The following is a 15,415-nucleotide window of genomic DNA, read 5'->3' as shown; positions in this document are numbered from 1 at the left end:
GGACTACAAAATCGAAGAATTGTTTGCTATTTTTGATTAGAACACTCGAGAATTATATATTATAATACGTAAAAAGACATTCTTAAATAATGTACCAGGAATGTTTTATAAAGTAAACAAATCTTTCGCTGCAACCAGTGATCACGCGTCAACAAACTCTGAAGGTTGTTAGACAGAGTGAAAATTGTGTGAAAAATGATGTCTGATACGTTTAATCAGAAGTTATTTTATAACACTGTGTTATCACAAACGTTCTCTCCGGATGGAAATTATTTGGTTGCTGGAAATATTTATGGAGATGTATCAATTTTTGAGTAAGTGAAAAAAAACATTTCATTCACGATGGTAAACAATCCGTCAATGTAGATCATATTGATATTAATTAAAGTTTGGATGTTTTAAAGGCTTTTCTATATTGTTTTGAGTATGAAATTACGTTACAGAATGACGCGATGGTAAAAAAGTTTAAGGTTAAAACATGTTTTGTTATTTTAATACATTTTTCATCATTTCTGTAGGTTGTCAAAGGCTTTAGGGCCACACAAAGTGGATGAAAATGAATTACAAGGTCCCAATTATCATTTCACAGCCCATCAAAGTCAACAGGTTCAGAGTATGGTATCCACAGATAATTTTCTAGTAACAGGAACATGCGGTGAAATATGTGGGTGGTCTTGGAAAACGGTTACCTCGAGCAAAGCACAAAAAAATAAAGCTTCTTGGACTATTCAAATTCCAGTTAATAAGTAAGGCTATCCTTATCATAAAATCATAAACAGATAACTGTGCTTGATAATATTAATATCAATCAATTTTCAGGGACAGTTACGAAAAGCCAGATGTAAATTACTTGGTGTATTCCAAACCAAATCACCTCTTGTATGCTGCATGCGGCGACAACAATATTTATGTAATTAGTATGGAAGATGGTAAAATCCTCAGGAATTTACAAGGACATTCAGACTATATTCATTGTCTTTCCTTAATGTATGCGTTACGCTACTATTAACAAATACTTTGTTAAATTTTATACAACGGATAGTACTGTGATTTCCAGGGGTAACCAATTAGCTTCTTGTGCCGAGGATGGGACAGTAAGATTTTGGGACTTACGAAAGGAAGAAATAACCAATCAGTTGACTCCCTACATGGTAAACAAGCTTGCACGACCATGGATAGGTAAATGGATTGGTGCTGTGGACATAACAGAGGATTGGATGGTGTGTAATATTACATAGAATATTATTATTATTCTTTTTCGTAGCAAGTTTAATGTCGGTTACCGATATAATAATTTCTCCAGTTATGCGGCGGTGGTCCAAATTTGTCTTTGTGGCATATGCGTACAATGGAAGTAGCGACCGTATTTGATCTTCCTGACGAAGGGATCCACGTTGCAAGTATTTACGAAGAACGCGTGATAGCTGCCGGAGCAGCTTCCCACGTCTATCATCTTACGTATCAAGGTGGAACGTTAGCCAAAGTGCCGACTTCCAGTAATACAGTGTACAGTATCGTTTATCAAGTGACACCACAAAAGGTGCTCAGTGTAGCTGGTTCCTCGAACAATCTTGACGTGTGTACAAACTTCAATTACCGCGAACTAATGTTAAAGTTTGCGTAGCGACGCATTTAGCACTAGAAGAATGAAAGTGTATATGGAGAACGTTACGTATATATATTCTTTAATAAATATATTAATACAATGTGCATTTTATAAAATATGACATAAGACTTTTTACAAATATACAACTTACTCATCGATCATGTGTAACGATGTTTGCTTTCAGCAGAAACGCTTAATAAAGGCAGAGACGGGCACGATTCTCATCTAACAAATTTTAAATAACGTATAAAAGATCTTCATTGTAGAATTAAATTGCTTCGTTGAATGACAGCTTGTCTGAATAAATCGTTACACAGAGTTACTATTCGTTATCTATTAACACAGTATAATTCGTCCCATCATTGATCCAAGGTATAGTGGATGCAATCGGTGGCGCAATCGTCACAGGAAGCCATGACCCGCGATCACAGCAGGTATGAAGCCCTCTCTGCCGTCCCGTGAACGAACCCAGAACCAATCGCTGACGTGGTCACTGAGGAGAGCGACGACGTCCCCTTTGGAGACGCTCAGGGCGTTTCCAGCACGAGCCTCGTAATCGTTGCGTATGACGAGCAGAGTGTGACGCGATCCTTTGGTTCTAGCATTCGCTGCGGCCCTGAGATATAGTCTATCCACGCTGCGTTCACCACAGGCAGAAACGGCGTCTCTGGAGCCACGTCTTACCCTCGAGTTTCTGCCACGAGCTCCACACTCTGATCGAGTATCTCTTAACTTTTCCGTGTCGGTCATGTTCCCTGGAAGAGAAGTACTTGTGTTGTAGATTGTTCCAATTAGGCACTATAAGTTTATAGATTTTATTGTTTCACATATGCGGACAAATCTCGCGTTAGAATCAAAAGACACGTGTTCGCCGGTAATCGCTCAGGACTCTCTCTGCGCAATTGTCGTTACGCTGCTAATTGCTCCTACTCCTACTTCTCCTCTCTCTCTCCCTCTCTTTCTCTCACATACAGTCACTCGCCACGCACACGCACGCACGCACGCACGCACACAAATGCGCTTACAGAAGTGGCCACACTTGGAATAATAAAGGACTCTCCGACTCGAGCTTTGATAGGATCGTGGAATCGGAACTATAGAACAAGCTCCTCGAACTGGTCTACCTTTCTTATCGTGTGCTCTGAAATTTCTTTTACCTAAGGGACGAGGAAATACGTCCGTAGAATCCTCCCAGCAAGGCCCCCTCGTTGGTTGAGGCAATATTCCTAACGGCAGACAAGCTGCGTACCCGACGTATCCTTCTTGGCCATGCGGGGTTTGAACGTACAACCAGGTCTGATTCTTGAAGACTGCATTTACAACTGTCCCAAGTGGCAGGGCCATCTCATCTTGAGTGCCTCCCTGAGTTTGGTACAGCACCGATGGGAAGGACAGGACCACGGGAATGTTTGCTGGCTTCTCTATGGAGGCCTGCAAATTTTTCATCCTCTACGAACAACGTTCGCCAAGAGCTCGACGAGGGGGTCGGGTAAGCGAAACGTACCTTCGTAAGGAACGCATCGAGGTCAGCAATCTCGTAGCCGAATCTGCTAGGAGGCCTAGGCTTGTGGGAACGTTTGGTTCTTCTATGCCTGTGCTTCTCTCGACCACTTGGCGTGGAAGTTGACTCGCGAGACACGAGAGACGGTTCGGACACTGCCCTTTTAACTTTCTCCTTGTCTTTAGTATCTCTTATCCCTGGATACTCCTTCTCGGAGTGCTTATCCAACGGACTGTCTAGCGACTTCTCGTTGACGAGAATCTCCTTACCGACGGCCTGGTAAGAAATAATAATTGTAAGTAAAAATCTTCGTGTATAGAAGTACCGTTAAAATACTAACTTTTTCTTCAAGTTCCACCTTTTCCGTCCTCTCGATCTTCTCGATCCTGTGCAGCATCTTTTTCTCCCGTTTATCCGTGTCGAGGTTCTCCTTGCCTCCATCCTTCTCTTTCACGCTTTTCACGCTCCTCTTCGAGGACCTTTCCTTGCTATTTCGTGACAAGCTTTCCCGATCGCCGTTGGCACCTTGACGTAAGAAACGATAAATGTTAGATTAAATGAAATTTGATAGAGGTACGTTAGATTTCATTTCCAGCAGACCTGTGTTCCCAGTAGCAGTCGAATGATTGTTGTTGGAGGCAGCTTGTTGCTGGCTGCGTAGGACCCAGGTCAAAGAGATCTTGGGGCGCAACAGGGTGCTTGGCCGTTGCCCCATACTCCTCGGCGTTGCGAGGGGCGTCGAGGGCGCGGGGGGCGTCGGCGATCTGGGCGGCGACGGCGACCTCGAGGATGGTGTCACCACCTGCAATGGACAATCCGCCACCAGGTCCACCGTCTGCACCGAACAGCCATGTTCCTGCGACAGAGACCAGAAACCTATCGTACTATACTCCAGCTCCATTTCCAGAGTTCGTTATCGATCAAAATTTGTTGCACGATTGCTTAAAGGTGGTAGGATCGTTGATCTTGGAATCTTTTCCGTTTCTAGCATTCGACCTGCCAAGTTCTGTACTTCAAGAGACTGTACATATTTCCGGAGTCGATTGTTTCCTACGTACATGGAAGAAGAAGAGACCAAGCAAAGGAGCCAGGCTGACCGGAAATTTTACGAGCCGGTCGCCGTTCGTTCGTAAATTTCACGGTGGTCAGAACCTCGCTATTTTATTTATGCGAGGCGACAACCATAAATTTCCGCGGGGCGGTAAAGCACCAGGAGCACAACGCCGCGCAGACGAATAATTCACTTCCACGACTCGCCTCTGGGTTAATTGAATGCCTATGAAACGAATTAATAACCTACTTCGTAGACGGAGCGGGAGATTTAGCAGCCGTGTTAGGCCACCGCGAGACCAGGACGGTCACGAAACCGCGTCGTGTATGTTCCCCGAGTCGAACACGAAAAGAATTTTCCTGTCGCAAGGATGTATTCCGTTTCGAGACGTTATTAACGCGTTCGTTGTTTCATAAATTCGCGGGAGAGATGCGGGCGAAGAGGAAAGGCGCGTTAAACGCACCGTCTAGGTCAGCGGTCGGCAACCTGCGGCTAAATTACTTATTCAAATGGCTTTCGAGGGGAGAAATGATTAGTTGTAAGACCGTCTCAAGCGTCTCATATTTGTATAGACCTTTATCTCAATTGTCTTTAACCCTTTATTTATTGGCGGGACTTGTTGGTTGCACACTTGTAACATTTGTACGATGACTAAGGCCGATCGCACACGGGCGCAACCGATCAGTTTCAAACCACTCTGAAACTAGTTGCATGCGACCGTGGATCTAGGTAAAACAAAGATAGTGGAGTAGATAAAACAAAGCGCAAACGGTTTGCAACACTAATTTCAAATCGGTTGCGCCCGTGCGCGTTCGGCCTAATACGTTTTTCAATTTGCCCTAGATGAAACCAACTAAAACTCTACGTAACTCCAAGTAGAAACAGTAAACCAAGAAACGTGTAATCGATCGCTAGAGCAAGCCTGATCTGTTTCACGTGCCTCCTATTCAACTAAACGCCTTTAACGCGTCTTCAGGGTTTGAAACGAGCCGTATCAGTCACCTAGCGAAGAATCGGGCCGCGTAATAAGAGCGTCGGTGTAAATTATAACACCGAGCTCGTCGGAGAGTGGTTGCTCAACCGGCTATTCAACGGTTAAAATCGAAAGCGGTCGGGTGAAACGTCTTCATTTTTCACGGTCGCGAGAGTCCCGGGGTCGCGGCGCGTTTTCCTTCGGGGCTAGCCCGCCTCGTTACCACGGGGCAAAAGAAGAATAAAATCCCACGACGTATTCGATCAGCCGCGAACAAATTACTGTATAATTTTCCCGCCGGCACGATCGCTCACGTTAATGACGCAATAATTCATAGGGACGCGTTTGCGGCCAGGACCACGCGTAATGTCTTCGGGGATCCGTCCGCGGCCGAAGACGAGCCGAGAGATCCTCGAGACGACCTGGACCGTTGAGTCGCGCGAGGGGAATACAGATGAACGCGCGGAAGAAAGAAATGTTCCTCGTTTATTTGGGAGGAAAGTATTACCGAAGCTTAATCGAGCTGCTGATCCCGAAGAAGCCGCCCGAGAAACGAACAAGTCCTACGGGAGGCCAGTGTTCGGGAATTTTTATTTGTCGACATAGGGACACGTGAGAAAAATGTTTCAGCGTGTATTAAGTCTCTTACGTTAATTTACCATTTACCGCGCCATACTGTTCGAGACAATAAAGTTAGAAATACACGGTCACGAATGCGAAGTAGCAACCTATTTTAATTAATTTGACATTAACTTATACTTAACTTTGGTCATTTGGAACTAGGATAGGTCATGCACTAGGAAATCGTGCACAGGGCCTGCGGTTCGTCTACATTCGAAGGAAGATCAGGTAAAAATCGTTTCCCAGGGTACAGTTAAACAATTAGGGATCTACGAGCGGTGAGCTAATCGAGCTGGTCGGCCTTTGAAAAAGAAACGAGCGCCGCGGGTCCGCGAAAGGAGGAGGCCCCGGCTTAAGTGACAGAAAGGCTGGTCCGTGGCGCGAACGAACACGCGAGGTAGCCCCAGGTGACAAGTTGAAAAGGAGAGGGAAGAGGTGGTGGCGGCGCGAGCCGTGCCTCCCGGATCATGCTAATGAAATTCTCAAGATATCTATCTCGCGCGCCACTGTGCACGAGGCATTAGTTTAGCTTCTCGCTCGCGGCCAGCTCGATCTTATCTGTCCGGCGCTTCGGACGCGTGGTATCAATTTCCGTGGAACGTGAAACGCAGGGTTAAGGGTCCATCGGGTTCGTCAACGATTTCAGCTAACGATCCCGCTACCGGTTAACTGCCCTCGACGAGGCGCTTTCGTGGCCTCCGCTCGCCCGAGGAATTCCGACGATTATCGTTGGCGGATCATCGTTAGTTTTTCTCGTTTCTCTGGAAGTTTTCTGGAAGAGTTTCTGCTCTTGTTAGGTAGAGGAATTGGTCCAGAAACATTCCGAGGTCTAAATATACAGGCTACTAGCTGAAGATGGAATAAGGGGATAACACACATTTGTGTAAGAAGTGGAGTAAGGCCGATCGCACACGGCGCAACCGATTTGAAATTAGTGTTTTGCAAACTGTTTGCGCTCTTTGTTTTACCTACTCCACTATCTTTGTTTCACCTAGATCCACGGTCGCATGCAACTAGTTTCAGAGTGATTTGAAACTGATCGGCCGAAGAGTGGTTAGCAAATGAACTTGGGTCCGTGTGCGTTGGTGAGAATGGTCTAATCGGAAACCTACTTTTGAGGAACTCGACATTTTTCAAGTTACGTATATTTGAAATTGAATAGGAAAGACCTTTCCGCGCTTGCACGGGAACGCCGCGGTAATTAAAAGCTCGTTAATGACCCTTCCGCGGGGATACCTCGGAAGGATTACTTCGGCGGCATCAAAGGATCCCAGTGGTCTGGGAAGTTCATGAGTCAGTGGCAACGTCTTCATACGCTTCTCCTAGGCCCGTGACTCGTCAATTCCATTTTGCATCCTTCCAGGGTCTGCGTTGTGGGAATACGCGCGACACGTTGCTCCGACGACCATTAACTACTTCGAGGAAGGATGACTATTCCCTTCTTCTGCAACGAAAGCTCGCGGGACTGTTGGTCGCCGGGATCGAATGGGGAACGTTAGGTGGAAACTCTGCTAAATCTCGGACTCCACAGATCTCGTTTTAAAGAACACTTGGGGAAGCCCAAGGTGGAAGGATCGAGAGATCCTACTTCGTGGACTCGAAGGTTAGAGCGGTTCGACGTCGGAGAGGGAGGTGGATCGCGCAAATTACCAGTTACGGTCGTCTGGTCGTGTCGGGACTCACGGGAAAGAAAGAAATAGGACGATCCGGAACTCGGTGGATCCGCGCGTGAGAATGAACTCTCCCAGCGGTGATTGATTTAAAGGTCACAGGTTTTCGCGTTTTTACTCGCGTGTTCGCAAGTCGTCGATTCCCTTCCCGGAATATTTAACCCCGGCTGACCCCTTCCGGGAGTTTCTCCCGTACCCTCGTTCCCCGTGGCCGAAACGCCCGCGGAGACCCTCGGCTCGTCCTTCTCCGCCTCCCTTTCCATCGGGGCCCGTTCCCTTTCGGTGCGTCCGCCTTTCTCTCCGTTCTCTCGCCAAGTTAATTACAACCTCTTAGCTTGAATTACCGTGCACGCCACCACTTTTGCCATTTGCGGCCCGATCTTCCCGCGTTTTCGTGATTCTGATTCCCCCCCCCCCCCCCTTCCGAGGGCTCTCCCGGTTTTTCAGCTTCGCGGAGAAAGCCCCGACGTACGCCCTGATGTTCAAAAAGATCTTCGGAAAACGTGTCAACGTCCCATCGAGCTCGCGAGAAGCGTCGTATTCATTTCAGTCAATTGAAACCGTTTCATTCCCGCAGTCCTAGCTAGAGACGATACCTCCACCGCGCATCGAAATCTCCTCCCAAGCGTCCACGTCGAATCTTACGTATCATCTACCTCGAAGTAAAACAAAACGATATCGTCCTTAACGAGGACTATCTCTGACAGCACAAGCATACATCAGATAAACGTGGACGTAAACTAAAAAACAATCGTAAACGAAGCGGGAAGAGATTAAAATTACGTGGCGAAATAATTGTATCGGGCGTCCCCGTGCAGCGTGAGACGCGCCGAGCAAATTGGCCCTCGGGGCAGAACAAGTTTAACGAGCCCGCGTTTGGAGCGATCGTAGCTGCACCACGGTACATTAGCAATGATACACAGAGCAAAGATCCGGCGGATAAATTGCGTAGAAATAAACTAGCCGAACGATAGATATAATTAAGGAGTTTGACATGCTCGCTTTAACAGTTCCTCGACATCGAGCCCGTTCCTCCAGCGTTTCTGTCCCCGACGCGGAACTTTCTCGTCTAGCTGGCTAGCGCCAACGGCTAACGGTATCCAATAATAACGCTCCGATAAGAACGACGTCGTCCTTTTTTGTTTCGCTCGACATACCAAAGTTGTTTGTTCGATGCGTACCCGATGCAGGGACCCCGGAAATCGCTCGTTCGCATCCTCGTAAAGCGTAATTACGGCGTCTAGTTCGCTCCACGGACGGGTTCCTCGGCGAGCCCTGTCCCCTGGGTGGTTATTAGCCGTTTATACCTTCGTTTATTTACAGAATATGCCACAATCTACGACATCGCGATGGAAGAATTTTTATCCCCAGGGAGATCGCGTGAGATTCGCGAATCGTACGATTTCGACGCCGATAAAACGCGCGGATTTAATACGCCGGACCCTGTAACTTGTGGTCGCGATCGCGCGCCGTTATCAACTGTGATAATATTGCAATCTATTTTATAGTAATCACGGCCTCGAGGAACAAGCAGAGAGGGGGGGAGGGGAGACGGTAATTAATGCGACATCGCTCGAGTCGTTCCGTAACCCACGCCAATCCGAGACCACTGCGCTTAGACGTTCGGTGTTCTTACATTTAGAGGGATGAAGATTTACGTACGGGATGTACCGTAACTGGTGGTACAAGCCAGTAGGGGCGATTCTACGTGAATAATTGAAACGAAAATGTAGAATAAAATTCTGTCGTATGACGCTTTATATTCGAAAAAAATAAGTTTGAAAATTTGTCGAGTGTTTGAAGCACAACAAAAAATTAATTCTGGCAACCGTAAAAAAAAAAATTGTTGGATGACCAACACGCTTAATCACAACGTAACTGTTAGCATAGATTTCTCCATGGCCAAACACCCTAATTTCTCAGCTCCAAATTTCTATATCCTGTTGTACTTCGTATCCTTCCTGACTCATGACCATTCCTTGACCGTCGTGACCGTCTCACCCTTTAGAAATACATAGATAGATTATAAAGGTTCGCAAAAACCTCAGAAAACCAGAATTCAGTTTTCACTGGAACAGTGCGGATCGTTACTGTACAAAATATAAATTCTTCGAAAGTTTCTTTTTACTGTGTTGAACATTTTCCTTGGCTTGGAATCCAATAAAATGAATACCACGGTAAATGTTTGATTACGTAGCTTCCACTGGTCTGTAAACAAAGTTTAATCGCGGTGGAAATTTTGACGAGTATCAGTCTAGCGATCAACGTGTCAAATATATTGTATCGTCGCGAAGTTACAAACAGTTAAAAAGTAAATTTGAAAAAAGTGGAGAGAGAAATAGAGTTTTCGTAAAGATGGAACTCGAAGAACTTTCGGAGCATATTTGCAGCGAGTTCCTCTGCGCTTTCATCCCCTAAAGAGGACAACCGAGTGGCGTTTTATTTACTTTCGACGGCGTAGCGCCGAGAGGGAAGCTCGTAAAGCTCGGGATGGCGCGAGACCGTCCCGCGGCCGAAGAACGCGCCTTATTCGCTTCGGGGTCCCTCCGTCGGGATTATTATCAGCCATTTACACGTTTATGCTCTTTGCCGTGCACGCGGATGGCCTGGCCTCGCTTATGGGAGTAACGGTACCCCGTCTGATTTTTCGGTGCAATAAAATCCCTTTAGAGGACGGTGCGTGATCTAGCAATTAACGATCTCGAGCGGGGCCCCCTCTCAGGTTTGATTTAGTGCCCGCCACGCGATCGTCGCGTGTATTCTGGGCCCGGTGGGACGCGCTAATCGCGACACGGTACGTTTACTGCGTCATATTTCTGTCCGAATGGTCGTCGTTTCTTTTTCAGCGACGCTCGTCTGCGTTTAACCCATTCGGATCGCACGGGAAAGCGGAAAATACGTTCCTATCATCGAAATCTTTCCATTGCCAGATATAATGCGCAAATACAGCAACCGGTACTAATATTCGGATGCTATAGTACTTTATTCGATATCGCAATCTACACCTGACCATAATTCCGGTGATATATTTTTTATTGTGCGATATGTTAGAACGTACATTCTGTTTAACAGAAATATAAAAAAGCAAAGGGTTAATATTGAAATCTTCTAATACACCGTGACAGCGGTTTTTAGCGATTGGATCAGTGATCGTGATCAGTCCACTGAATCCACTCAACTCGATCATTTTCCAAAAGCACGCGTTTTCATCACTCTCGTTAACGAAGAGGGTAGGGGCCATCGAGGCATCCAGATACTTGAGCGTACCCTACGTACCCTGCGAAAAAAGTTCCTTCGATAACGTGATCGCGTCTCACGCGAACCTTCGCACCGCAAGAAGCATCGCAACGACTGAAATATACGATTTCCTGCCGCGCAGCAAAAAACAGCATAGGCGACCGGTAAGCAGCTCGCGACGACCAAGCGGAGGCCTTAAAACCGCAGTCCACAAGGCAATCGGTCAATCGGCGATCAATCCTCCCACAGAGGGAGCAATCTCGGTTCCGAGAACCTGACGAGCCGACAAACAAACTATCAGGACGTCCCATAAGCGACGCCGGTATTCCGAGAAATCGACCAGAGCGAGCGGAAAAATCGCCTCGTCTCATATAAAATACTATGTCGGTGCAATCATCTGCGCTGTGCTTATTTATCGACCGTTCGTCGCCAAGATAATTTCTTAAGAGGAATCAAAGGATCTAGGAAGGAGTCGACTCCCTCTTAAGGGGAGGCTTTCTGTTTGCGTCGATTTAAAGTGGATTTCGGAGTGAAATATTTGGTTTCAGCTAGTATAATTTTGGCGTGTACTATTGTTAAACATTGATTTTAGAGACTCTTCGATTGTTAAAGAAAAATAATAGAGCCCAGGCTCCGAAATTACTGATAATACACGATATAGTTATCGATATGAGAATGAGTAATTACATGAATATAATACGAACGAATCTGAACGCGATTACAACGAGCCAAAATCAGGTCGCGTGTTCAGTGTAAGCACGACTACTTGCATCTCTATTGCATTGTCTCTTATGTTAATATATATGTCCAATAACTATATTTGAAAGCATTTATTACGCAGAAACAAAGAGAGAAAACTTGGTTAGCGGGTCTGATTTTCGGCGTCGTCAAAGTGGGAATTGGCCAAAATAAATTCTACACGACTGGTCTCGAGTTAGAAATTAGCGAGGTCTACTCGCGAACACCGTCGAAATACACTTGGCCTGCAACTATTCTTACACCGAGGTCGGTGTATAAACCACCGTCGTGGCGCGTTTCGTGCGAGAAATCCTCGAGTTTTCTTGGAAGCCATCAGCATTGCCTCCTCGGGAGCGCAACCCCCGCCAAAAGAAAGGACAAAAAGAAGGAACGGAGCATCGTGGCGTAGAAAATCGCGCTCGGGAACGCGAGGATGCCACGACGCCGATATTTTCAGACGGTGTAACGAGCGGAGAAGCGTTCGCCGTTTATGTCGGTCATTCCTCTTCTCGGTTTCTTGGTCGCGCGCCTAGCCTTTCCGCCAGAAGCCGTGGAACCGCGTGACGGCGTTGTTCCTCCCTGGAACCCATTATAAAGGATCCAGCCGAAGGACGCGAGAGGCGACTGGCAAAAACCAACGAACCGCGTCCGCCACCCCGTGTGTCCGCGTCTTTATTTGGATCGGAATTTTTCGGCGTGTCGGGGTGGCTTCTTCGCGAGGATTCCAACGCGAAGGCGTCACGCTTTTTTCAATGGTCGCCACGAGGAGGAAGATCGTACGTCTTTTTCACGGTGGAGACCTGATGCGAGACGCGTGTGACTCGAGATTCGTGGATGGAGGTGGAGGGTACAGATTCACGCGAGGTACAATACTTGGTTATCGATGGATTTGGGATTATTTTATAGAGTAACGATAGAAAAAACATGGATATTTAGGTATTTTTTCCTATTTAACTCTGGATGCCGATGGAAGATCTAGCATAAGGAATGAAATATCCTTGGAACAACGCGTAGGTGTCTAAACGAAAAAATGAGGCAACGGGGATTCGAACATAAAATAAACGATGTTCCACATGGGTGAAACTAATATTAAAATAAAAAGAGAAGCCAGGAAATGGAAGAGGTCCAAAATTCGTGTACTGTATCGTCTCGAGGTGATAAAAACCTTCCTGTTGGCGTGTTTCGCAATGGGTTCGAGGAGTCGAAGAAAAGAAATAGCGAGAGTTTCGAGCAAAAACCGGGCGAGAGTCGTGGGGCATGCACTTTTCCCATGAAAATGGTGGGAACGTAAGGAGCCCACGGAGCGAGGCCAGGGCGTTTAACCAAAATTACGTTTTATATGCGCGAGGGGATCATTGCACGAGACGGTCCATGCGTAACGGCCGCGGCGCAACGGTGCATTTCCGTTTACTACTGCAGCCAGACAACGAAGACCGTAAAACCTGAGCGCCGTGGTTTAACGACAACTGCAACTGCACAAATCGTGGCGTTGCACGAGGCTCGAGGGACATAGCGTCCCTGGCGCACCGGCCACTCTTCCCAAACAGTGGTGCTACGTCTCGAAAGTAAAACGGAGGTTGAAAGTCGAGGAAGAAAATTTAGTTGCAGCAGAAAACAGAATTTAGAGAGGAAGATCGTATTTAAAAAAGGCTTTTCAATCTTCAGCTCGAGGCCTGAGACAGAACCGTCGGTGTTTTCTATGGTTTTCTGTTACGTTTGTTGACGTTCAAGTAATCGTACTCGTTAGTTATTAAGTCAAGATTGTAAGTAATAAATTGAAAAAGAATTCCGTTTCTCAGTGACGAAGGTATCGTCGTGGATTGCTTTGGAGTCGAGAGTATCCGAGTACTCGAAGGGTTGATATGCATTATTTTCAATTAAAATATATACGTGAACTATGCGACAAGCTAACAGATCAACGACTTTGCAAAGGCGACTAGTCTGTTACTCTCAATGTTCCGGAAACAGTGTTTAAAAGATCATCCAGTGTGAGACATACGAAGCGTCGAAGAATGCTGCAAAATATTAAAAATGTTACGTATTGATTTGCAACTCGCCACTTTACATCCAAACATCTTGTTCCCTAGTCCTTTTTCCCTCTACCCTTTCCCCCTCGGAGTACTAAGCTAATTTATTATCCCCTGAACACGCGGTATCAATTACGCGGGGCCCCGGTTCGGGCGTACAATAATTAAATACGGCCCTCGAAAGATCGCTAATTCGATCCACGTTTCGATCCATATAAATGCTAATTACCGGTGTTCCCGTTTCAATCGACTGATTCCCGTGCATCGTGTACGGAACGCCGCGGAGGAACTTTACGGGGGTAATTCCATTTGAAGCGAGTACACGCCTCCGGCCATTTAATTACTCGAGGAAACGGGACCTCGTAGTCGTGATTTCGTCGAACAAAGGCGACATCGTTTCCCCGCCATCGCAGGGAAATTGAAGTGTACGAACCGGAACGGAGTGCACGTGTTTAGCGAGATTTTCGAGAAAAAATTCCAGAGTATATTGGTCAGAAGTTGGCGAGGCATCTACGAGGGGAGAGATTTCGCCCAGGAGCCCCTTTTCTTTCGAGAAATTACACCGCATAGTCCACGCTAGATTCTCGGCTAAATAGAAATCCTGTATCCTGTGTGTCTCGAACTCTTCCATTTTTCTTGTAAGTTAGTCCCGTAAGTATTCGTACCTTCTACGTTCGTTGAAGAAGTTTCTTTAAATTAAACGATAGGTTTGATATTTTCAAATAAATACGAACAAATGCGAAGTTTGCTCGTGCATGTATTTATGGTAAAACATTTATTTGAAAATATCAAAGCTATCGTTTAATTTAGACAGATTTTTTTAATAGACATAGAGAAGGTACGAATATTCATGGGACTGACTGTGTTTATGTTAATGGTTACTATTGCTCCGTCAGTTTATCTCGATATGTCTCGTTCGCGGTCATCGTGGTAGCATAAAAGAGTAAAGTTGTCGCTGTTATGTTAATGGAACCACCTCGCCTACTCCTGAGCGATATAATATACCTTGTAGGAGATTCTGTCCTCTTCGTCCGAGGACGGGGCGGGGGGATGCTCGCCCGAAGTCGCTACAGCTTCCGTTTCCGCCGGCTGGTACTCGACCTCGCTGCTCCAAGAGTGGCGTCTCTTCAGGTCCCCTGAAACCAAACAGTTGCTGCAACAGCCGATTGGTGCGACACGGGACTCCGATCTTGAGATTTGGCTGAGGGTTAAACAGGAGGACAGAGGTATTCTATGAACTCGTGTCTACTTTTAGGATTGAAAATCTTTTTATTTTCAAACAGCCGAAATTCATGTCACGTTATATGGTGAAAAATGCTGCGAGGCGATGAAATGGGTGGGTAGTAACACAATAAATATGTCCCATTACACAGCTTGAAAAGTGGAAAGGAAATGGGATGAAGGTAGAGAATCACAGCAAATAAAGAAGAAGGACGCACGGTATGATATTTCAGCGATTTAGCGGGACAAAACTTATGTGGTCCAATGTTTCGGAAACTATTAGGTCGTCTACACACGAAGCTACTCGAAAGAAACGTAATTGGTCGGTGACTGAAATCACAAACTAGTTACTTATTGGTTATTAATGATTTTGAACATTCTTAGAAAAAGCATCTACTACTATCGCATGAAGTAATAGTGACCGAAATGGAAACGGACTTGCTAGTCTTACGAACAAACAAAAGAATTTAATAAATGATTAATAATCATTTGACAGAGGACAGACTCGTACACGCATGCCTTAAAACTAACCAAATCAAATAGTTATTTCAGCTAACAGATATAACGATATAGGACAAATTTTTCACGATTACTGTGTTCCATGAATGCTTATTCCGAACCATGATTGCACCAACTAAATATTAATATCTGACAGTAGTTAAATTAATTATTAACAATACTTATTATTTAAACAATGATGGGGAATATGATTATGCTGTGGTATTAATGTTTTGTAAATTCTTTTGTGGATGGATCCAACGAGCCTTCGA

General features: G+C 45.7%; 2 protein-coding genes across 5 annotated transcripts in view; one reads left to right on the top strand and one right to left on the bottom strand.

Moving 5' to 3' along the window:
* Positions 1-173: 173 nt before the first annotated feature.
* Positions 174-1,764, top strand: LOC128880906 (THO complex subunit 6 homolog). Its single transcript, XM_054131463.1, has 5 exons — positions 174-314; positions 519-746; positions 820-987; positions 1,058-1,220; positions 1,304-1,764. Exons 1-5 carry the CDS (start codon positions 196-198, stop codon positions 1,622-1,624), a joined length of 999 nt encoding a protein of 332 aa, XP_053987438.1. The 5' UTR covers positions 174-195; the 3' UTR covers positions 1,625-1,764.
* Positions 1,765-1,902: 138 nt separating this feature from the next.
* The window catches only part of LOC128880903 (uncharacterized), an 88,409-nt gene continuing 74,896 nt past the window's right edge, over positions 1,903-15,415 (bottom strand). For all 4 annotated transcript variants that reach the window (XM_054131459.1, XM_054131461.1, XM_054131458.1 and 1 more), the window contains 6 exons: positions 14,430-14,560; positions 3,708-3,963; positions 3,448-3,632; positions 3,111-3,383; positions 2,764-3,037; positions 1,903-2,361 (listed from right to left, as the gene is read on the bottom strand). In XM_054131459.1, the coding sequence (XP_053987434.1) occupies positions 2,009-2,361; positions 2,764-3,037; positions 3,111-3,383; positions 3,448-3,632; positions 3,708-3,963; positions 14,430-14,560 (1,472 nt within the window). In that variant the 3' untranslated portion in view covers positions 1,903-2,008. The remainder of the gene's footprint in view (positions 2,362-2,763; positions 3,038-3,110; positions 3,384-3,447; positions 3,633-3,707; positions 3,964-14,429; positions 14,561-15,415) is intronic.

This window comes from Hylaeus volcanicus, chromosome 8, assembly GCF_026283585.1.
Source record: "Hylaeus volcanicus isolate JK05 chromosome 8, UHH_iyHylVolc1.0_haploid, whole genome shotgun sequence".
In the NCBI taxonomy this organism is placed as follows: domain Eukaryota; kingdom Metazoa; phylum Arthropoda; class Insecta; order Hymenoptera; family Colletidae; genus Hylaeus; species Hylaeus volcanicus.
Note: the sequence above shows the minus strand (reverse complement) of the source record. Positions and strands in the feature narration are given on the sequence as shown.